General features: G+C 40.3%; 1 protein-coding gene and 1 non-coding gene across 3 annotated transcripts in view; one reads left to right on the forward strand and one right to left on the reverse strand.

Moving 5' to 3' along the window:
• Positions 1-24347, reverse strand: part of LGR4 (leucine rich repeat containing G protein-coupled receptor 4) — a 78997-nt gene that overhangs the window by 39101 nt on the left and 15549 nt on the right. For both annotated transcript variants that reach the window (XM_062577181.1, XM_062577182.1), the window contains exon 2: positions 5451-5522. In XM_062577181.1, coding sequence (XP_062433165.1) covers positions 5451-5522 — 72 coding nt within the window. The remainder of the gene's footprint in view (positions 1-5450; positions 5523-24347) is intronic.
• Positions 363-438, forward strand: TRNAS-GCU (transfer RNA serine (anticodon GCU)). Its single transcript has one exon. It is a non-coding gene; the product is annotated as a tRNA-Ser (tRNA).

Genomic DNA, 24347 nt, shown 5'->3' on the forward strand with positions numbered 1-24347 from the left:
GCCGGGTAATCGAACATTGCCGTTTCTTGGTGCCTTCAGGAGTTACTTTTGTTGCAACATTACTGAATACAATATACTTTTCGAAATCACAACCTTCAGCAAGCAGCGAGCATCCTCGGCAGCTCCTGCGGAGGAGCGCAGAGCCCTGCCGCAGGGCCGGCTGAGAGCAGGTGGTTTGTACGTGACCGACGCCGTCGCTCTGACGGCCCCACATGCATGTCACCGGCCATCTAAAGCTGAGCAGCAGGACAGCCTGCTCAGCTATACCCCCCACCAGCTCTCACGCTGACCAGAAGCCAGTGCGTCAAAACCTTGTTTAAACTTTACTCATCAGTGCCGGGCAAATAAGGCGTCAACAATTTAGCAGGTTTAGCTCAGCTGGTCAGAGCATGGTGCTGCTAACGCCAAGGTCGTGGGTTCAATCCCCATACGGAGCTATGCTGAGGGCTGGACTAGATGACCTCCAGAGGTCCCTTCCAACCTTACCATTCTATGATCTATGATCTTCTATGATCTAAAAGGTTAAGAGAGGAAATCAGAACAAGGTAAAAAGGTCATTAAGTCAAGGAGACATTTGCCTTCTTCAAGTGAAGAAAGTTTCTGAAGTCAGACCGGAAAACTTTCCGAGAATAACAATTGTTTCAATTTGCCTTGCCCTGATGAGCAAATGCCTTTTGCTTAATTTGGCAAATTGTTCACCAATATAGCGAATAGAAGTCATACAGTTAAAACCCTTCAGACCACCTCAGAAGGCTTTCAACATTAGAAGGAACTAAAACAGTTTAGAGAAGTATCAAAACATAACATAGCCTGGATCTTCTAGTTAAAATTCACGTTGGAAAATGGTTTCTGCTTTCTAAAAACACTGCATTATCTAACTATATTTTCCTCTTCTAGCTTTCTATATATACTTTAAGGTGTGGTTAGAAAACTACGGCCAAATTCTACAAGGATTTTTAGTTTCCATATCAAGTTTAGGGCTGCAGCATATTTATGTTAACGTTTTCTGGAGAATACACTTCATTAACTTCTGTGGCAAAACCCTTGGTGGTCTGCTCCTCGCTGACTCTGGCCATTGCTGTTTCAATCACTTGCAAATTACTTCCAGATGGGTATTGGTTACACAGAGATGGAGAATTTTTATAAATAGTGCAAGAATCCTACAGAAATACGATGAGTGCACTATGCAGCAACATGCACGAGGTTGCGAACCGGGGCACAAGCAGCACATAACCTGATTCCGCCTGCAGATTAGCTAGAATTCCTTTACTTGTACCTGCTCATAATATCGAGGTTTGAGCACATCTTAAAGGTACAGAAACTCAGATTATACCTGCAAATCCAATACTCCACATGCGAGCCAGTTACCTAAATGCAACCATTTATGTCATTTTAGATGACCTCTTCTACCTGGCTTCCAGAAAGCCATAGGTCTCCCCTCTGCATTAGATCTGCCAGTCTTGTGTAGATGCCTCAGATAACTTAGCACAGCTAAAAATGGCACTGGACCCAAACCACTCCTTTAGTGATGCTGAAGACCCCTTTTAACGAGCAGACAGCTTTTACACATCCGGCCTGCTACTTCTCCTTTCATTCTTCTGTGCTAGTACTCATTTCAGGATTCAAAAAATGATCTCTTTGAAGTCTGTCAGGACTACCAAAGAATTCATTGTTTAAGGAAACAATAACCCCTATTTTAAACTAGTCCCACTGCATTTATAAATCCATGCTCTCCACATATGCACTGTGCTTGATGCAGTTGCCTATATAATACACCTAATTTTCTTCTCATTTATGTTCAATTAAATTCTATAATACTATTTTGCAATATTAATTAACTGTCAGTGGTAATCTCCTGGCGTATTTCACAAAGAGATGTACGTAAGGCTAAAGCACAACAGAAATTCTCATAAGGAGTAACGTGTCTGGAGCTGGTCTTCTGGATGAAGTTTGTAGATTCCACAGCAGTGTGGTACTGCTAGTTACTTTGTGGGATTTTCATTTGCTTTAGGAATTTAATTCTTGGGAAAAGTTCTAGATGGAAAAATTACTTCTAACAGATTTCAACACCACTTAAGCTTTAACTTTGTCTTTTTTTCTTTGGCATGAAATTGCACATCCAGGTTCCTGTGCTGGAAAAGTAACTTTGCTAGTGTCTGGCAGTTGTAATTTGAATCTGTTCAACTATAAAAATAATTCAGGAAGAAGTTTTGAAAATCATCTTTGAGTGGAGAAGGAAAATTGTGGTTGTACAACAGGAAGCACAACCATTTGTTTCATTCCATTAACTGCCAGGAAAAGCAAAGACCAGAAAATTTCTGTTCCGATAGAAAACAAGCAATTTGTAGAACGAAGCAAAAACATGTCATGTCTGGAGCTGGCCATTTACACTGCTTTTGTTCATATTTACTTTAGTCAATTACCACCTTTTTATAAAGAATGCGAACTGAAGCAAGGGAATCTGGAGTTGACCTTAGCATGGAAGATCATAGTCAGGTCTTTATGAACATGGAAGAACTTTCTCATTTCACTGCCCGTGGACATGTCCAACAGCTCTGCAAAGAGGCTCTGAATTCTACACAGACTGCTGCAAAAAAATTAACAACTTGCATGTACAGGTTAATGTTTATCAAGTGAGAGATTTCTATGAGAAGTAGTGTACACAGATACTGCCTACTTATTAATCTGCTCTCTTGACCATTCCTGTCTTTCTGCATCAGTAATAGCTTTTGAATTGGGGAGAGTTTTGCTTTTTGTCCTGCAGAGATTCTCCGACCTCTACAGTATAATTCTGCTGTCTGGTGTTTCTAAGGTAAGAAGAGGTTATGTATAAAACAAAAAATTGATTATCCACCTTGACATGAATGGTTACTTTCCAAAATCTTGCCTTCAAAAGCAGAACCATCACCTTAAAACAGCAACCACGTATAGGAGGTAACTTGCACATAAAATTAAAATTATTATTTTTTCTTCTGTACTAAGGAATTACCATCTATTTGCCAGATATGTGGTAAATAGCATATTTATTCTAAATTTTTTTCAGAAGTTGCGTTCACATATCAAATAAGCATATTAGGAATGATTTAAAGCTTCTGGGTGTTCAGATGCAATTCTGAGCTTAATGCTGGTCTATTTCTTTTGTAAACTAAAAGGCTGGAATTTAGGGGGACAATGAGGTACGTGTAGAAAACAGGTCTTAGGCAATAAGCACAACACATGATGGCTGAAGGCTCTGCCTTTTCTCTTTACTTCCTGACACACCCCAGGGTTTATGGAAGTTGCACAATATGCAACACCCACCAGTTAGGCTTTATTGCTTAATTACTTATAGGAAAAAAATGAAGACTCCCACAGTCAAGTCAAGTTAGAATTGGGGTGAGGGAAAAAAAAAAAAGACTTGTTTGTCTTTTAAACCTTTGGTGTGAAAACTACTAAAGAATTTGGAAGAAAAATCTGGACTATAAATGTAGTCTAACAAAATAAAATACAGAAATACATAAGCACATAGGGAGTGTTAGCCAAAACCAACCCTCTCCAGCCCCCTAATTTTTTATAAATATACACTCTATTTTTATATTTATATACATATATATATATATATAAATAGAGTGTAAATAATGTAATAGACTCTTCATGCCATAGAGTAGCCTGTCCTAAACTGTGAAACTGTGTCATTGTTACATATCTGAAATGTTTCAGACTGTTACACAATCTGAAATTCTAGTATTTAAATTTAAGCAATATCTAAAATGAGAGGGAAGGGAACAGAATCTGTTAAGCATGTAGTAAGGTATTACACACACAACTCACCTGACATAAATTAATCAATCTGCACTTCAGTGGTACTGAGCTGAACCAAAACTACTTAATAGATGGTGAAAATAGAGACATTTAAGATGGTGAAGTAACAGTATCTGCCACAGTATCAGGATATAAGAGAGACCAAAATTTTAAGGAGAGGGAGAACACTCAGTCTAACTAGCGTAGCTAGTGGGGGTGGCAGGGAAGACAGCAAGGGAAAAAACAGATTAGGTTTCAAGAACACAAGCCAGCCTTTCTTCAGGAGCAACTGATTCATCTCTACTTATTCTCAATAAAGCGCGGCAAACATTAGTTAAAGCAGTTAGCTAGGAGCCAAAAGGTTCTGGGTTATATGTGTAGTTTTACCATGGGGTTAATATATCCTGTTCCCTTCTACAAATAGCTTCTCTGCTTCAGTTTCCTCATCTATAAAGTAGGAGCAACGCTTCCCTGCTTCATAAGGGTTTGTCTCTTTCTGGGAAATGAACTGTTCTTTCCTAGAGAGCTTTCAATAAATGCATCTTTAGACAGAATTCATAGTTCCAGTCTAGACAGCCAAAAATGTGGACAGCCTTATTTTGTATTTTAAGTGTTCTTTATTTTGAGAAATGCTACTTAATCTGTCACTACGAAAATTCAAGAGAAATAAGACAAAAACATTGCAACTTGCTTTATCTATTGCTTTCTGGAATTTCTCAGTGTTCTCTAGTAAAGGTTGAGCCAGTACCCTCTCTTTATAGATAAAAAAACTAAGGCACATAGAAGTCACTTGTCACATAATAGTACTTATTAAAGTAGTAATTGAAACTCCTTTATTGACTCTGAAAACATATCTCTGAAACATAATTTAACTCAGGGCTATACTGTTAAACAGTGCTTCAGCTTTGCTAAGGCATCTCAGTTAAGACATCAGCTCTAGAAAATACAAGGCATCTAAGTTCTAGTGCAGCTCAATGACTAAAGTTCAGCAATATCACAGAATCATAGAACTGGTAAGGTTGGAAGGACCTCTGGAGATAGATCATCTAGTCCAACCCTCAAACAAGTGGCCCAAATGGGGATTGAACCCGTGACCCTGGCATTATTAGTACCTTAGTACCACGCACTCACCGACTGAGCTAAACCGAATGTAAGTAGCACCTAACTAAAGCTAAAGCTATGAAGAGGGCAGGACAACAGGGAACTTCTGCTGAGATGAAGAACAAGATGTCCTGTACCACAGACCTTCAGTTTCCAATGCAGCTCAAGAGTGCTTGCAAACATTGCATCTGCAGCCTACACAGGTAATGGAAGTAAGCTGTTCAGTAACTGAAACAACATATATTTCATGAAAGTTATGCAACAGCTATACTGTAGCTCCATCGGAAACAATGGTAATTACACACCTCTCATGTTATCTTTGGATAACTCTATAATTAGTATGTGTCATCACCACAGTCATGATTAAAAAAATTACCATAAAAAGTCCCTTGTAAGTAGCATTCACTGTTCCGGTTTCCAAACATGTACAAGATTTTTTTTCTTTTTAAAAGGTATAATTGCTTTTTCTGTTCACAGCTCAACTCAACATTATTACCCCACCCGCTTTCCATAAACGATACACATCTGATACTGCTGCTAGCAAAACCTTAATTATATGAAATACTTACAGCTCTTCCAAGTAAGGAAAGTTCTTAAACGCATCCTCTGGAAGCCTTGTGATGTTATTCATGCTGATATCTCTGAGAGAGAAGAAATAAAGGTATGTTAATAGACAGAAAGGATTTTTGCACTCCAGCACAAGAAGGAGGGAAAAGGAAAGCCTAATCAGATGGTACGATAACAAAAAAAGCATTGTAGTATCAAATAGTAACATCTATTTCTTAAAATTTGCATGCTAAACTTCCAAAGCGCAGTAATTTGAGAATCCGGTCACAAAAAAGGCTGATATAATGAAAATCAGAGGAAAAAAAAATGTTTTCTGTTATCTGTAAACAAGAAAAATTATGGTACAGCTACAGGGCTATGTATTTTGGAAAGAGGCTCAATAGCTGATTTTCACCAACTTGCGCATGCATACAGTTTTAATACATATGATTAAGACTGCTCTAAAAACCATTGCATATAAAAATAGTAAAGATTTTGACCACCCACCATTTTCATCCCACAGCCCCTAAAAATAAATAAATAAATAAAAAAACACATCCACGCGTTGGGTCTTAATAAAATAAAGTGCTTCTTGGCTTCTGAACCAACTGACAAGAGTAGCAGATACACGTCCTAGCTCTACTGCAGTTGTACTTCTACGAAACCTATAGCAGTCCAAGGTAGTAGTTTTAAGCAGATTTCATGTTCTGTCCATGAGCAGGTGGGCAGCAAGTGCGTACATGCTAGGTATGCAGACCGGCTCAGTTTGTCTTTCAGAACGAGCCCTAAGTGGCAAACTCAGTGCCATCACTTCAGTTCACATCTACATAACCATCATGAATAATCTGATCCTAAAGCAACTTATTACTCAAAATGAACGAAAGCAGCATGAAAATACTTCAATTTGACAATTAAGCTAATAAATGCCTAACAATTACTGACATAACACCAAAATCTTCTTTTTTTTTTTTTTTTTTTTTTAATGTAGCTTTAAGAACAATTCAGCTACAGTTGTTAGTGGAGCCTTTCAAATTCCCTTGTGCTTGCTGTCTTCCAAATGAAGGAAACTTCTCCAGCATCTAAGTGTCACCTTCCCATATATCTGGGGGGGGAAAAGCAAACAAAACTAAACCACCTCTTCCTTCTCACCAACATCCAACAAGTGTCACAGAAGTTCTTGCACGAAGAGCTGAAGGGCTAGTAGCTGCATATGAGACAGCAGATTTTGTTTGCATGTACCTCTGCTCTACATACTCAATTTCACTGCTCTGTCTCAAAGGCTTGCAAGAAGCCATACACCAAATAGCACAGACTTCACCTTTTTTCTGTGTTATAATACATCCAATCCCTGCTTCACTGAATTGCATGGCATTAATAGAAGTCAGAATTCAACTTCTGATAAGCATCACTTCTTTCCATGACTCTCCGCAGCCTGTTCTCCCCTACTGTCGATTACTCATCTGTGCTACTGTCTGTCTATTCTTGAAGAATCAGATCCTCTGCAGCCCACTATCACACCCACAAAAATTCAGTTGAGCAATAGCTTTATGCTATTAACTCAAATGTAAAATTCATACTGTCCAAGTCAGAGGGCAGGAAATTCGCTCCAAATGAGAGAACCCATCACTGCAAACTTCTTGAGCTCATCCCCTTTGCTGACATGAGGAGAAGGAATGAAAGAGATCATGCATTTCAGAACAGACTATCTCCTTTTGAGGAAATTTTCAAAAAAGCTAGCCGCATGCCAGCAGCGTCCACACAAGCACACATACAACTAGATCCAAATGTCTCTGGCGCCAGCAGCACACGTGCAGGCAGAACTGTCCTTTCAGTAGTGTATCCATACATGCCATCCTCATCCCCTGCCACCCTGCAAACCATGTTTCTGCTGGACCTGGGCTGGGAACACAGAGGATGCGGCCATTATTTTCATTACTGGCTTGGTTTAGTGCCAATATTCACTCCCAAGGACCTTGTTCAGAAAAACTGAGTTGTACAACTCCTGGGTTAACTGAGAGCACGGCTTCACAAAAACCTAGCCTTTCTTCTGATTAAGCTACCTAAAAAGCTCAAATGCAGAAAAAAAGCAGCAACCGTAGTCTACTGCAAAAGTTTTATGTCCTCAGCCTGTTCATGACCATTTATCAATTAACCACCTCTAAAACTGGAATTATTGCCTCTTCTGCTAAGGCAGGGAAAGGTCAATTTAGACTCTTCCTGCTATAAGGGAATGACACGAATCCCTGAACAGCCATTTTATAGCAGCAAAACCAACCCTCCTGAGAAATTAAAAAGTTTCATATTCAGGATAATTTTCCATGGCTCCTGTCAATGACTGGACTTAGTCCTGACTTCCAGAGGTTCAGAATCAGGCCTGTGAACAGCACCAGGAGCATGAAGGGGCCTAACAACCACCAAGGCCATTTCTGAGGAAATGGTATTTGCATCTTCTTTCATGCTACAACCAACTGAATGCTATGTCTGTACCACGACCTACCATCAAATTGTTGCAGTAGCAAATTAAACCACTTTTGGCAAAGAATGTCCACATGACTCCTCCAGTTGCCAGGTCATAACATCTAACACAGTTCATCAAAAAAAAGGTCTCCCTAAATATACTGACAGTAGAATACACTACATAAAACACACTATATAAAAAAGGCATAATAACTGGGTGGTGTGGGAACAATTTTTCCCCCACTGCAGCTGACAATGTCAACTGATGTCAGTGAATAGATGTTGACACTAGTGAGTACTTGGTGACTGGATTTGCTGCTCCCCTGAGTGGGCCTAGCTGGCACTGACATTAAAATTACACATTAAATCTAGGTGCACTTATTCCTTTCAACTAAATGTTTATTAAATAGCAAGCCAAATCTTCACTTTGCATACCCTAGTGTAAACCAAGGGAGCTATTCCTCAGCAGGTTAGAGTTCACTAAAGTAAATCACGAGCAATGGAGATCAAAATAAGGTTCAGTGCATATAAAACAAATCCAATTGTGAAAGATGACCAAAAACAAATTCATTGCAGCACAACACAGGCTCCTTCACTAAGTTCCAGAAGGGGCTGAATTAGAGATGATTTATCTCCAAATCCTCCAGTCTGCATGTTTTAAATGGTGCTTTGTATCACAGTAGCAAGCTTGGGTACCATGAGATGTTGCAGTTGCTGTGGGAGGGTATTTGCCTTCTGGGGCAGAAAAGTAAATAAAAGTATCAGATACATGAATTGTCAGCTGTCTGCTCCCCAGGAGGCTGCAACATTTGCTCCCCCCTCCACACACGCACACATTTTTCAAATTGTCATAAATATACACATTTTACACATCCAAGATGGTCATCTGGAAAGGAAAGGGCTACACACTTCTTTAAGCACAATGCTTAAAAAAAACACACACACTCTCAGGCAAAAAGAGAGAAAAAAAAGTCAGTGTGTCGGAGACCCTAAATGAATCATAACAAACAGTAAGCTATGCAAGAAAACCACAACTTTTATTCTTTTCACAGTGTCTAAGATGACTAGCTAGGTGATATAAAACTGTATTATTGTATACCATAGTAAGTGGTGCTAATAAAAACATGCTGACAGTACCTATCATCAGAAAGCACTTTACAAATGAATACACATCACCTCATTAAGGACTTCGAACACAACCACGTTTCTCAATGTGACAGCTGTTTAGGAGAAGTGAGAAATCACATCCATCTGAAAGCAATAGCCTTCAAGTTCCTAGAGATATAAATGCCCGTTTTTCAGAAACTTCACATTCCTAAAACAAAGCCAATGGAAATCATGGATATATGTAGCATCGCTGATATCCAAATTCCACACAATTTCAGTTTTCTCTGGGGTTTGAAATCAGCAAAGACAGTTTTGCCTTTAGTTCCAAATGTTAGCATCTATAATTTTAACATGAGGAAAAGACTATTTGGATTTTAACACTAAATAGACTACCTTAGTAATGAAGAATTGAAAAGCATCCTCAAAACCCAGAAACTCTACTGAAATTTATGTTCAGTGAAATCACATTTATAACAAAAAAAAAGTTTTTTAAAAATAGAGAATCTAGCAAACTTCCCATGTAATTAAGACAAAATATTAGTACAGGGCTGGATGTCAGAGCAGTCACCGCTGAGAAGGTATCCTATTCCACATGACCACTCTCTCCCCCAGATATTCCTCCACCTCTATTAAGAAAAGTCCTCAGACCTCTGAGCCTAGAGTTAAGGTTTTTAAAATGAAAAAGAATACAAAAATTATATTCTAAGAACAAACAAAATCAATATCAAGAAACATTTTCTCCATCTCCAGCTCTGTCCAGTGGAGTGATGAGTAAGTTCTATCACAAACTAAAATGATCACACCAGCAGTTGTATAATGCCATATTTTAGCAGGAACATGCTGAAGTTTTCATTTTGGAACTTGTTATTACATGCAGGCAAAAGTCCCTTAAGAACAACACAACATTTAAAACCTTCTGATCACTATGCATGTATAAAACCCACAAAAAACAAACATTGTCTGAAATTTTACTGGTACACTGAAGTTCAGACTAAACATCTGAAAAGCTTATCTTAAATTACTTGTTCTTTCACCAGTTCGCAGTATTGTCTGTCACTTGGAACAATTTTAAGTTTCATCTCAAAATTAAAGCCAGCCCAACACCTAAATTGGGTTTTCCCTGGGAAGCGTAATACATACACAAACTACACCTTCAGGAAGGAAAATGGTAGAACAGAGATGCAGTGGTTTTACACTACAGAGTTGTCAGAAAAAATGAGCAGGAATGGTAAAATACTTCCCTTACAAGCAGTCTGACAGCTTCTAGAGTTCATCAACACTCAAGGCACTTTCATGCTAACTCTTTTCCACACATTTGGACTGAGGCTGGTGCTAAATATAGGTGCTAATTATCTCTGCTTTACTGCAGTGCACACAGTTGGTTTCCTACAAAGTTCTAGCTTGGTCTTTACTCAGATTTCATGGTTAAAGAAAAAAAGAAAAAATATCATTGATTAATAAGAATCCCCTTCACGCTTCCCACTAGTTTTATTTTGTTAAAACCCACTGGCAATTATCTGATGCTCACACGAAGTAAATGTGTTCAAAAGTTTCACCACACAGTAATTTGCACTGGCTCGGAGGAGTTTACTGAAAATAGAGCCCAAGTCCGAGCTGTCTTCTCCAGGGCCCAGCTGTGGTGCCCAAAGGGCCGGCACAGAGCCCCAGCCCTCTCTTCCCCTTCCCCATCCTGCTAAAAACTAAAGCCACCCTTGCACCCACCAAAGGGTCTTTCCCCCAACCCGCTCCAAACAAACTGCATTGGATCGGTCAGGCAAATCCTGGTGCAGTCACAGCACAACTACCCGAACGGAAAGGTCTGCCGCTGCAAAAGCGGCGGTCCCCGTCCACCTCATCCCAACGCCAGTGTCCCCGTGCCCCCCCTCTGCCACCTCTGGCGTCCAGGCTAACACCACCGCAAGCCAACACAGGTGGCTAAGCCAGCCAGCAAAAAATGTTTCGGGGGGGATCTTCCCCAAATTCAGTGTCCCTAGCTACAGGACAAGACCTGGCACTGAAGCCAGCGCAAGGGCCGCGGCGTGAGAGCAGCAGGGTAGGACTGCGCCTTTCGGTGGTCAGCCGTTAGCTTGGCTTATCCGCACTGCCAAGTCACACGAGATCTCTGCTCGCTAGCCAACCTTACCCGAGACAGGCTGGGACATGAGCAGGCAAGGAGCTGGCACCAAAACTGTCCTGATGAGCAGCCAAAGGTGGTAACCTCTTTAGCAAGAATAAGCTGCTTTTAGGGGAGAGCGTGAATCACAGCCCTATAGGTACAATTAGTTTCGCCACTTCAGGTGGAATGGATGCGTACATAAACACAGCAATACTCCCCTCCTACAGCAATATTGCTGCCACGGCTGGATTTCTGAACGATAAATAAGGCTCACGCGCTTGGTGAGAAGAGCCACAGCAGCTTATCCCACTCACTCAAGTTTCACTCTTCTTCCAGCGTCAATCCAAACAAACTGTTTTGTTTTAATCCTAAACTTACAGCCAGCTATGTTCATGATTGGGATTCAAGTACAGCCTGGTTCAGGTCATCTAGGATAGTGTGAGAAAGCCACATCTACAGGTTTCATACATTTGTTTTACTGTTGGAGGCTGAAATGAAGGTAAGCGGGGGGGAGGGGGGTGGGAAACAAGTAAAACAAGTGGCTTGAGGACGCCTACTGAAACTCACATTTCATTATCTAGGTAGTGCACGGTAATTTTTACAGCTGCAACAACCTTCTACCAACATGAACTCCCATTCTTCCCGGCATGTTGAGCTGGCAGGTATCATACATTAGCCAAAGAAACCTTCCTCACCACTAGTACTGACATGCTGGTGCGTCTCCTGGAAGCTGCAGAAGCCACCTGCCCCACACCTTTTGCCTTGCCTTCTCACCCACACTCGAGCCCGCACCACACCAGGGGCACACACACTTCCCCACCACATCTGTACGCATCTGAAAGCCCTCTAGGGACCAAAACTACTCCATTTCATAAAAGTGATCTTAAGCTTGAGGCTATGAAATACCTACCTACAGAACAGAAAAATCAGATCTCAGCCAGATCGAGCAGAGATTGGCCACTGAAAAATAAAACACTCCTGCACTTCCCTATGAGCTAATTTCTTTTTGCCTCACCACCTGATCTCGACCTTTTGTAAGATTTAGAAGGGAAGGGGGAGAGTGAAGGAGAGAGAGGAGTGTTTGCTGAAGGAAAGAAGATCATGTTTCAACAAGGCACCTTTAAAAACCTACAAAATACTCCCTCTGAGCAAGCTCAACCTGTTTGCTGATAGATAATAGCATGTAATGCTGTAGGCTCCACTCTGCCTTTTCCAAGGTCTGGGCCCTCTGCCACTGCATTATTTAATTATAACACTTACAAAATGATTTAGGTAGTTATCTATATTTCAATATAGCCCTCCTACACACTTGAACAAGAAACATTAGGTAAAAGGTCTTAATCTTAGGTAAAATTCCCCAGGTAGTAACCCTGATCCAGCTTCAGCAGTACTAGGAAAAACCAAAGCTGTTAATGTTTTTAAATACTATGTTAAATAAATCAGATCATTGAAATGTAAGTCAACGTGGTATTGGAGAACAGTCAGCAACAACTGGCCATCCATCACCTCTGCGACCAGTAATGCGGATAGTGCCCCAATTACGTTCACACAGCTGACAAGCAGCGAGACAAAGCAACGGATAATTTTCTTAGTATAGTGGACCAACAATATGACATTCTTTATCTGTTGAATTAAGAAAAAAAAAAGGCAAGAGAAATACATGTAACCATATGGCAGTGATTCTTTAGCTGACTGCTTGGAATCCTGCCAAGGTTACATCAGCATTAACCAACACAGCAACTAAAAAGGGCACTCCAGCCTGAGAACCTAAGTCAGCACAAGCATCAAGGGTACCTGTCCCCAAGTCTTATTGCTGGAAGTTATTACAGCCAAAGAACGACAACTAAATAATACACAAAATACTTCTAGTTAAAAAAAAAAAAAAAAAAGTGGCTTCAGAGGAATGCAGTGCACAATTCATACCGGGTTCCCAAACTGCTGCTTGTTCAATCTGCAGGGAACCAGCTCAGCCAACTACAACGACAGAAAGCAACTCAGCCAAAAGCAGTGAGTCCCCTTCCCAGAGCGGCTCCCTAGCCCAGCTCCCACAGGGGCCAGAGCCACCTCAGGGTGGTCCCCACACACCAAGACAGTGGAGAAGAGGGGCTAGGGCAGGAGCAGAGGTCCGGGAGGATCCCAGAGACTCAAGCTCAGGTTGGCTTCAGCAGTACTGAGGCACATTCGGTGCCAAATTCCTCAAAGCGAAATGCTCACATGATGAAAACGAAGGCAATTTTCTATCAAATCACATCCCACTAGGCAGGCTTCGATGAGACCTAGAGCTGAATCAGATCCCAGTTTTGGAACTTCTTTTCTATTTAGCCACTTCCTTCAGGACGAATATAAAAACACTCAAGGGACAATGTAAAAGAGCTTACCCTAACATTGTCTTGTCTTAATCATAACCTATATGTAATGTAAGTATAGAAAGCTTAGACAAATTATAGCCAAATTCACTCAGTTGAAGAGAGTCATTATTTTATTTTCTGTATCTTCCTGATAACAAGAAGCAAACAATCTTCCAGAGGCCTCACATCACAACTACTATTTTACATAGTAATTGTGAACCCAATTAAAACAGCAAAAATTCAAGAGTATATTCCATGCAGACATGCCAACCCAAAGAGCTAAAAATCATGAACAAGCAGCAAACAAATACCAGACAAAGGGAAGATGGTATTTACAGGAGCTTACACTGGGAAAGTGTTTCAGCTTGCAAGAGCATTTGAGTTTAAAACAGTATTAAAGTAATAGGCTGAGTAATAAATTTCTTACCTTTCACATATTACATACTTCCAGTATTGCTAAGTTTGGCTACCTCAGCATCTACTATTCATTAACATTCATATGGTAATAGCACACTGATGCCCTAGCGTGTTAAACTGGCATTATGTTTAAAATTCACATTTTCCTATTTCTTACAAGGCACACAAACTATCACTGCTCATCTCCCCGCAAAAGAGGCCCAGCTGAAAGGTACCTCTGGGTATGCCAACAATCAGGACTCAACAGTATCCCATATCCTCCAGATCTTACTGCCAGATCTCAATACGCTTTCTCCATACAATCTTTATTTACTGCTCCTTTTAAATCCTACATTGGCAAGTTTTTAAATGGTAAAATGAAACTTAACACTTGAAACAATTACTAGAGATTTTCCTGCTTACAACTACCTCTCCCCATCAATCTTAAATATGATCCTATTGCCTCAGAAGTGATCACAGCACTTCTTACTTACCAACACTTAAAACCAAACAAATAAAAATAAAAATAAAAAAAAAGGCATGGAAATACTTTCTGTATTCACAGCCCATTTTATATTCACAATAAGCATATCAGGCATGCAATCTTTTTCATTTATGAGCATGTTTCCTTTTCTACTTCATCTAGGAAACATTCTTGTAAAAAAGGAAATATCCAAATATTCAAAGCTTTAGTCACAATTTGCTAGGCAAGTCACCAGTGTTATTAAGAATATTAAGTCACCACCCGGTTACATTCCCACACAGCAAATGTATTTGCCATTTCCTAAGTACTCATGCTATCTCCCTAATGAGCACAATGTCTTATCATCTACTGTTTGTATTACAACAAGAAGCTAAGAGCCCTAGTTCAAGGTGTCAGCACGACTGGCACTGTACAAATAACGCAGTTGGAGACACTCCTCACCTGGAAGGGTTTGCTGTTTAAAGGGACAAAACCGACAGCACAAGAGGGAAAACAGGCGCAGAGAAGGGAAGCTACCTGCCCAAATAACAGAGCAGCCACAAGCAAAGCGTGGAGCCAACCTCACGTTCTCCAAACGCTTCATGGGGTTAGGTTTAACTCAGCTGGTTAGAGCGTGGTGCTGCTAATGCCAAGGTCACGGGTTCAATCCCCACACGGGCTACGCTGAGGGCTGGACTAGATGATCTCCAGAGGTCCCTTCCAACCTTACCATTCTATGATTCTATGATAGGCCTTCTCATCCGCTAGACCAAGCTACTGCCTGTAACATCCTTTCCAAAACAAAGATAGAGACTATGGAAGTAAATTATATCCAAATTCTGAAATAAAAAGAAAGGGAAAATAAAGGTTGAAATACTTTTTTATTTTTTTTTTAAGCAGGCAGACAGGACAGGAGAATGCTGTGACAGTTTCTCATTTGCAAGAGGGTGACCTCAATGTATTTGGACAGAAAAAAAAAAAAAGACAGAAAGAAGTTATGTGACAGCTAGTCAAGTAGTCTATATGCAAAGTTTCCATCCTCTTTTCTGTGGATTGCAAATTAACCGCAGCACACTTGTGGATATTAAAGCACTTTATATGCTTTTTCAGGGGTGCAATCGGACCCCAGATTATCAGCAAATCCTGGTCACTAGGAGACTAAGATATTCAGAAGCTTTAAGGAATGGAGTACCTTTCTCAGTAAAAATATCTAAAACACATCTAAACTCTGTTAATGCTGTAGAGCCTTGAGCATTTTGTCAAAACACGACCTGTAACGTTTTCACTGACAGCTACAGAAAGCCTGAAAATTTTCAGACAAGTCTGTTCCTGCAACAGAATTAACAACCCTCTCTCCCCCCACCATATTTGTAAGTTATTTCTCTTTTCCTCCTCCTTCCCATGTCACATCAACCTGCTTTTCCTTCCATCATGGTGTCTTAGCTTTCTTTCAGACACAGTAACTAGCTCTAATGTACCCTATTCATATGCCAATCAAGCCATCACCAAGATCTTAGCGAGAACAATACTTGTAGGCAAAGACCTATTTGGAACTGGTATTTGAGTCGCTGTGGGCCAGCCATTAAGCAATCACACATAGGGTTAACGTGCTATGTTGACACATGGTGTGGAATTAACCAAGAAAAAAATTCCACTGCATTATTATGAAAGAGAGCGTAGCCTGGAATAGTAATGTAGTACAAGTTAACATGCTCTTCAGTTAATTTTTAAGAGCCACATGTTTGCTGTGGATCATAGGTTGAAGGAAGATTACTGTAAACTGCAGGAATAAACAGAACGTTTTTCAGTCTAGGAGCATTTCTCTCACATAGTTAAGAAGTATTTATTGTAGAGAGTAAAATGATGCATTATTCATGTTTTCATAATCATTTACTCTTTGAAACAGAGTAATGTCAGGGGACTGACTACAAAAATCAGGCCGTGACTGCGACAGGCACTGTAGAAAAGCAGTTTGATGAGCAAACCTGTACTGAGAGACTCCTCATTTTACTTATCCCCATTTTGTGATGGATATTCATAACTGACCTGTGCGAGATCGTGAAGTCTGTGAAAGAAAAAGAATGGGAACTCGGACAGTGCAAGTCCCTGCTCTAGTACCAATCTTGTGTAACCTACCACAAGCAAAATGCTTAATAGGGAGGTATGGTTACAAAGTAACTGATTTCAAAGTTAAAAAAAAGTGTGTGTGTGTGTGTGTACAAACACGTAGTGCAAGTCTCCAAAAGCAAAAGCAGGCTAAAATGTCAGAAAAGTCATAATAAGCAAGTATTTGGTAAATAATCCCCTCAGAATCACAGTCATATTAGATAACACAGACCACAGTGATTTGGGAGTGCAGCGTAATAGTTAATGTTAGGACCCCCCCCAAAAAAAACACCTTTGGCAGACAGACTCAGTGTGTCCTGCAATTAGCTTAGGAGTTCTTAAAGGTGATCAAACAAGCAATACAACTATTTTATGCAAAAAACTGCAGAGTTTTCTGATTTCCTACTATGCGCAAATTGTTATCGAAAATCTTATGAGAAGTAACAGTGCCTAAAAACAACACAGTTTTATATCTTTTCTAAAATGCTCTTGCTTTAATAAACTGGTAGAAGAAAAAATTGCTTCCACGTCACTACTGAAACAAGCTGAAACACTGACAGTAAAAGCCCTTGTCCTGCAATCCATGGTTTGTGGGCAGGCTGTAAGGATTTCCAAGGGGCAGAAGACTTCCCACACGGAATGAATTGTAGAATCAGGACCAAAGGGACTGAAATGCATTAACGTTTCAGTCTTCAGCTTCATGTTCTGCTTCCTTTTAACATCAACCTGTTGTTTAATTCTTATATATCTGCTGTGAGTATACAAATTAATTTACTTGTACAACTTCTCAATTCTCCCCACAGTACGTATTCTGAAGAACATTTGTACTATAAACCAACAAGTAACTCAATGCACTGTTTTCCATTCAGCTTACTACATGCTTTCTGCACACTATCCAGCTTGCAATAAGTAGTCTCTCCCTTGCTAATCTCCCACCTGTTTCCAGGTATCATAGCACAGCTTAAACATGCAGCTGATGCGGACTGTAAACACAGCAGTGTAATCTTTGGGTAGAAGTAACCAAATTGCTGTTCTCATATCATCAGTACTCAGTATTTCACTAATATCTATTTAGATAGGAGAAAATATGAGGAATGTTTGTAATGCCTTAACCTCATTTAACAATAACGCCAGCCAGCTGGCTGGGATAACACTCTCCAGATAAGGGGCTCGAACGTGGGAGTATCTCAGCCCAGATGTCTGCATCTAAACCATCTCTTATCACTCTCTCATTTGTTGGCAAGACTCAAGGTTATTTGTAAAAGCCAGTAAAGGTAAGTGAAAGGTTTTTTCACTCCATAGGTCTCCACACAAATCTGACAACTGAGGTCTTGTGATCTGAGAAAGGGAGACTGCAGGAACAGGTTACATGTTCAAGGCTGCATCCCACTACACCCTCCAGGGTGTACTTGCATGATGTTTTCTTTCTGACAAAGAAAGTTGGCTTATATTCCCACCACTTGCCCTCTCCACTGTGCAGCTGTTTATAGGCAGTATGCTGTAATCAGATCATTATAATAATAAGGGTTTAAACAAAAACACTCGGGTTTTTTCCTTTTTTTTCTTTTTTTTTTTAAAAAAAAAAAGGATCAAGTTAGCTTTCCTCTATGTAGCATGGTCTCACAGAGAGTTACATGAGCACAACTATGGGGGCAGCAAGCTGAAATGGAAGTAGCAGTGAGGAAAGGTGCTGAAGGAAAAAACAAGGCAAGCTTCTCGCCAAAAGAAAATTCACCATGTAGCTACATCTTCAATGAAACCAACAGCAAATTCCCCAAACGAGTATTACTGAAAGGTATTTGACATAGTTTAAGTAAATAGAGTTTAACACTGTTTGCAGCCAAGTTAAAACAAGGAAGTAACAGCAGTTACAAGAACTGGCCTTACCATCTCTGAGTCATACTTAACCATCAACCATGTGGTTAACTAAGTAATTCTTAAATGACTCTTAAATACCTCATTAAAGAAAATATAAAGTTAAAGTGAGTTCCAGCTTAAAGACATACACAATTTTAATCTAAAGCACACTTCAGTGAACTGATACAGACACTTTACACATGACAAAGTCAAGGTTTTGAACACTATTAATGCTGAAGTTCTCAATGATTTTTTTTTACTAATAAAAAAACTTTAGTAAAACTGAACTGCTGAAATACTAAGATCACCACCAGACTAAGTAATCCAACAAGCTTAAGATTTGCTTCCCCCCCAACCTCAGATCCATATTTCATACCTACGTAGGACCCATATTTCATTACACAAAAATTTCAAGGGTAATTCTATAAAATTTAAACTGCCTTAAAAGAGTGTGCAGAGCCACATTCACCCTTTGGACTCCAAGGACACCACATCTCCCTCCACCTAGCAACAGAGCACTGACTACAACAAACATCTCAAACCGCCTGCTTCTTGGAGAAGGGCAATATCCTCCTCATCACAACACTGGACACAGCTCCATCCAGGCTCAGATCCTTACTGCCATACGGACTCCTCTTGCGGGTTCGGACAGGTTGCTTCCCCTTTTCAAGCCCCAGATGTCTTACTCAAAGGAGAATAATCTTTTCCACATCTCTGAAAAATACTATGAGGATAAAGCTAATGGTGTTTATGAGCTGTCCAGACAGAACCCAGCACTTAAATCTGTTTACACTGATAGAAAAGCAGTGCTATTATATGCATATACATTCATATAAAGATTCTCTGTTGTATTTCCATTCTGTTGCAAAAAGAGAACATGAACAGCTACAAATCCAGTTTCATAAAAATGCTAACCTTAGTAACTGTATTTTGAATTTTATTCACTTTCTTCTAGTTTATTTTGGTCTCCTAGTCTGTCCCACCCAATGTTTAGAAAGCAATCTGAGCCTCTAAAGTCTGTGCAAGCCCTACATTTTTAGAAGACTACAGGGAAGAAAAAAGGAAAAAAAAAAGTAAAATACATGAGCATAGTCACTGCTATAGCTAAGCCAGAACACAAAATGTAAACATTTCAATCACTCTCCAAACATGCATGCAACAGCTTTAACATTTAAGAATTTTTTTCACTTGCATATAACTTAAGATGAAATTAGTTATTTCTGGCAAAAAAGCTTTTACTGCAACATAACATTACAATTATCTTGATACTGTGGGAAAACCAAAAGCACACAATATTGCTTTGTAGTGTCAAAACAGATTTCACGGCAGCACCTACAACTGCCTTTATAGAACCAAACATGCCTTTATATAGCAATTTTCAAGGTATTTTAAAGTAGCTGATGAAGCATGAGCAAGATAGTTTTGATAAGAGGTTTTGAAAATTTCTGGTCACCAATTATTGCATAATAGTTTAACGGGAGAGTAATTTCCAGTTTAAAGTATTTGAAGGATTAAATCCTGCCTGAAGTTTTCTGAAGTTTCCAGCATGGCAGCATCTGTGTGCGTTAATACACAGCTCTTATGTTTGAGTCAGGAAACTGTACGTTCAACAAACAGCAAAGTAAGGGTAGTGACATACTGGTAAGACATGCAGATAAATCCAAACAGCACCACCAGCTACTTATAAGCTTCCAATCATTTTGGAATAGGCTCATTTCAGCTACATTCCCCTTAACTTGAGATGTGTGGCCAAGCGCCTTACATATATGAAAACATGGCTTCAGCATCCACTCTTACTTTGCAATGAACCTCAGATAAGAATCAAATTGAAAGGTGCACAAGATGTGTGGCAGGACGCTCTTCCCTAAGAGTTATAGGTTCAGCTTCTACTTCAACAGGACCCTAATAGAACAAGAACTTCAAACAAGTATTTCAACTTAATTCCATCTTTCTCTTGTATAACCAAAAGCATCAGGAACTATTTTGTTCTTGTCTGACGAAATGCAGAGCGCCTCATTTCAAGAGGCGGAACTTCACATTTGCTTTGTCTGGCTGTGAACCACCATAGCTCCTCAGCAAACAAGCACAACTCCTCAACGGTCACAGTTGTGTAGCCTTAAGTAACTCCTTTCAAACCGGATTTGCTATCTCCTCAAAGGAAGGCAATCTGCATCAAAATCCAGAAACTACAATAACAGCATTGCTGGCTGTAGACCACACGTATAATGGTGGGTTTTCTACCCTACAGCCTGCAGTAAAACTTACCCAGTGTTATAAACATCAAGGCATAAATAACAGTCAGTATTCCACAACTTTTCCAATTTCTCCACAAATTATTCCTCCCTCTCAGATGACAACACAGACTTATTCTACTTCTTGTGCAAGTAACATTCAGGCTTCAAGAGCACGGCTGTATCCTGTGCAACACGAACAATTCTCCCTCGGCCTCCCACCATATAGAGCAACGTTCGACTCTTAGACATCGCTGCTTGCTGGAGCTTAAGATCATAAAGAGTTGTTTCACTAGCAATCATGCTGTTTAATCACTCCCTCTAAAAGGCTAGCAAAAGGTTAGCTATGCTCGTAAACTGAAAAAAGACAGTCATCCTTTTTTGATTCTCAGTACCTTTGCACATACAGCCACCCCTGCCAACACTGCACAAAACTTTGCAGGGCTGCTCACGCACGGATCATCTCAGAGGGCTTCGTGAACCTGGCAGAGGTATAGCCCTACCGCTGACAGCGCCCAATGGGTGACAAACGCTCAGAGCTGCATCCTCAGGCACGCAAGAAGGCTGAAGTGAGGCTGTGTGTGAAGTGTTAGGGCTACAGGGGTATGACTACAACTTCAGTCTGTGTGCAGGCAATATATCAGGACCTGGTAAGAGCAGTCAAATCTGCAGGTAACAAGCCACCTATTAAAAATTCTCTTCATCCAGATTGATTCTTTTCCTTTATATAATAAAAAAGAAAGCACAAAACCCCCTCTTCACACACTGAGACGTGCAATGAATGACCTCGTCTTGCTTTCACCTTCAAAAGCCAGAGGACAAAAAGGCAGACTCTTTTCACCGGCAGCATAAAGCCATATAAGATCACGAACATGGCCTCTTTTTACGCTGCTATAAACTATGCCCAAGTGCAGATTTTAGACAGTTATGCAAAGAGGCTGTTGCAAACAGCCTACCATGATCTTTGACATGCCGACTGAGAAGCTAACATGCTAAGACATTTTTCTATGTATCAAACTAAGACAGATAGCTCTGAATAAGACACTTTAATCAAAATTAGCCCCAAACTGATGACTCTTCCTGTATCAAAACAGTGAACCTGATTCTTCATCAACGGAGGTTTAAACAAAGGAATTTTGGTGGAAAGGAAGAAAAGTTTTGAGTTACTAAAGCAAGAGTTGTAGGTAAAGATAGTTTATTAGACCAATGGATAGAGCCGTCAAGTTTCAGGCACACATACACTTTCTGAGGTCTCTAATTCCATACCCACATTCATTGTGCAGTTCTAAGGCTTCCTGCTAACCTCCGCATGCTGTCCTTCAGTAAGTATCACACGCTAAGTAGCTAGCACAGTATGAGCTGGCAGCCATAGGAGGGTTAATGCATGCTACACAGCAATTAAAAAAACCCAATAGTTAAAATTAACTGCAATTACAAAAAAAAAAAAAAAAAAAAAAAAGGCACAAAAGAACACCCTCACACATAAAGTTGAGTAGGCTGGTAGCTTAGGGAATCCAACTATTCACACAATCTCATTCCAAGCCAATGTATTCACAGTAGTTTTCAATAAACACCTACAGAAGTCACTGGAGAGGAAGGAAAAAAAATCTGTTTTCTTTCATACAATTCCACAAAAATAACTGTCATCACAAACATCCTTGTGGCAGAAAAGTCCATATTTGCCTGCAGTTAAATCCGTCTGCAGCTGCCCTATGGAAAAGACAGGCAATAATTGGCTTCTTTCACCTCTGTTAACCACGAACAAAAGTGTCATTGAGTTCCCAAATGGACAGATTGCACCAATGGATGGTCAGCTAGCTGAGCCAATGGGCTGGAATAACAATAACCCTGTAGCATTTTCTTTTTCCTTTTGTTTAGTCTTTCAAAGCCCTTAATTAAGGCCCTCACAAAGCACCCCTACAGGCTTCTTTCAATGAGGCATTACATGCCTGTTTTCTTGTATTTAAGGAAGAAAAGTAACAGGGATTTCTGAAACACATTAAGCAGTATACACAACTTCCATTTATTCACAAATGAAATACTGTTGCATTTTAGCTTTTAAATATTATCATTAGTTAAAAGAAGCCAAGGTTTACCATGTCCTCTTTGCAATACATTCCTTGCCATTTTAAGAAAAAATACAGGTGGCCATAAACCTGACATAACTAAAACTGCTCACCCAAATCCATCACAAGCCAGCAGCTCCCAAAATGAAGGCAACCGGCATGCATGTCGATGAAACATCCCTAGGCATCCCGAATCAGACAGCTGAGAAAGTACTCGGTAATGCAGGGGACTGATTTGTTGAGACCGAACACGGAGCACTGGCACTGTTTGAAAGTCAGTACTTCTAACAGCTAAGGTACACTGCGCTGTTTTTAGTGGCTTCGCGTACAATTGCGTATGTGCTCATATTTAATACACATAAAGGGAAGTTATTTCAGTATTTACAACTAAATTTATGTAATACACATGTCTACACACAAAGCAGGACATGGCTTTTCAGCAGTGCAGCCAGCCTCTGTTCAACAAAAATTCCTTTTTAACCATTCATAGCTATAGAAATTTATCATATTAGAGCAATGAGTAGCAACTCCTCCCTTACAGAATATCCCCCTCCAATTACAAATAGGGAACAAAACAGTTTGAAGACAAGAAAGAAAAAATAAAATATCCATGCGAGTCTAGACTAGTACGGGGAAACCTAGTCGCTTGGTGCTTTTCCCCTCCAGGACAGCCCGAGTGACAAGCTAATGCAGTGGCTTTCTTGGTAGGGATCGAGCACGTGTGGGGACGAAGGGGAGGGAGGCGAGAAGCAGGCAGAACAAATACCTAACAGAGCCGTCACGGCGGCGCTTGCGTCCAAGCCCTCCCGCCAAGCGCACGGCCCTCTCCTCTCCACGGGCTGGTAATCCTGCAGCGCACGGGCAGCTGCCCGAGCGGCAGAAGGTGCAGTCCAGAACTGCCGCAGCCGCTATCACAAGGTATCGTCCATATCAAGGAAGCACAGGACAGGCCGGGCCCTGGTAATCCTCGGCATGCTCGCTCCCTAATAGCAAAACAGTTTTTTTTTTTTTTGTTTTTTTTCTTTAATAACTGACAGTCCCCCACATGCAAATGAAGTGGGAACAGAACAAAGGCACTTTTATTACTAATGCCAATCTGAACTAATAAAAAGACCAATGGTTTAAAATTCTCCTCTCAGTATTACATACATATCCAGCAGACCTTTGTTAAAAAGCATCACAGGTTTTTAAAGATTTCATCGCATCTAGGCAAATGGATAAAATCAGTATAAAATAGGTATAAATCAGTTTAGAAAAATTTTTTTTTTTTTTTTATAAATGTACCTAAAAATAGCTGCTTCTGTCTACGTTTACAATAGTCAAGTAATTTGTCCTTCAGGAACTGTAACCTAGCAGCAGTGCTCAGTGATCTTTTTAAAAGTCAGACTGCCTAACAAGGTGTTATACACCAAAATCTCTTCTCGCCTTATCCTTACGGCCCCAACAAATAACAAGTGGCTAGTATCTGTCCTACACAGCCTTCTTGTTTCCTTTTAGCACAAGAAAAGGTTACGCAGCTCTGACCTGAAGGCCCAACTCCAGGCACACGGCTTTGGAAGGCCCGGCCGCGGCCCGCTGCTAGGGCATCACACCACCGACCTCGGCAGAGCTCCAGCACCGAGCAAGCAGCAGTTTGCTCTCCACTGCTCTTCCGCTGCTGACAGTGGCTGGGATTATTTGCCAGAGCAGCTCAAGAGGAACTCCTCACCAGCAGGGAAGAAGAGCAAAATAATTTAAATTCATGAAGTGGCACATCAGTTGTCACCGTAAGTA

This window comes from Rhea pennata, chromosome 5, assembly GCF_028389875.1.
Source record: "Rhea pennata isolate bPtePen1 chromosome 5, bPtePen1.pri, whole genome shotgun sequence".
In the NCBI taxonomy this organism is placed as follows: Eukaryota; Metazoa; Chordata; class Aves; order Rheiformes; family Rheidae; genus Rhea; species Rhea pennata.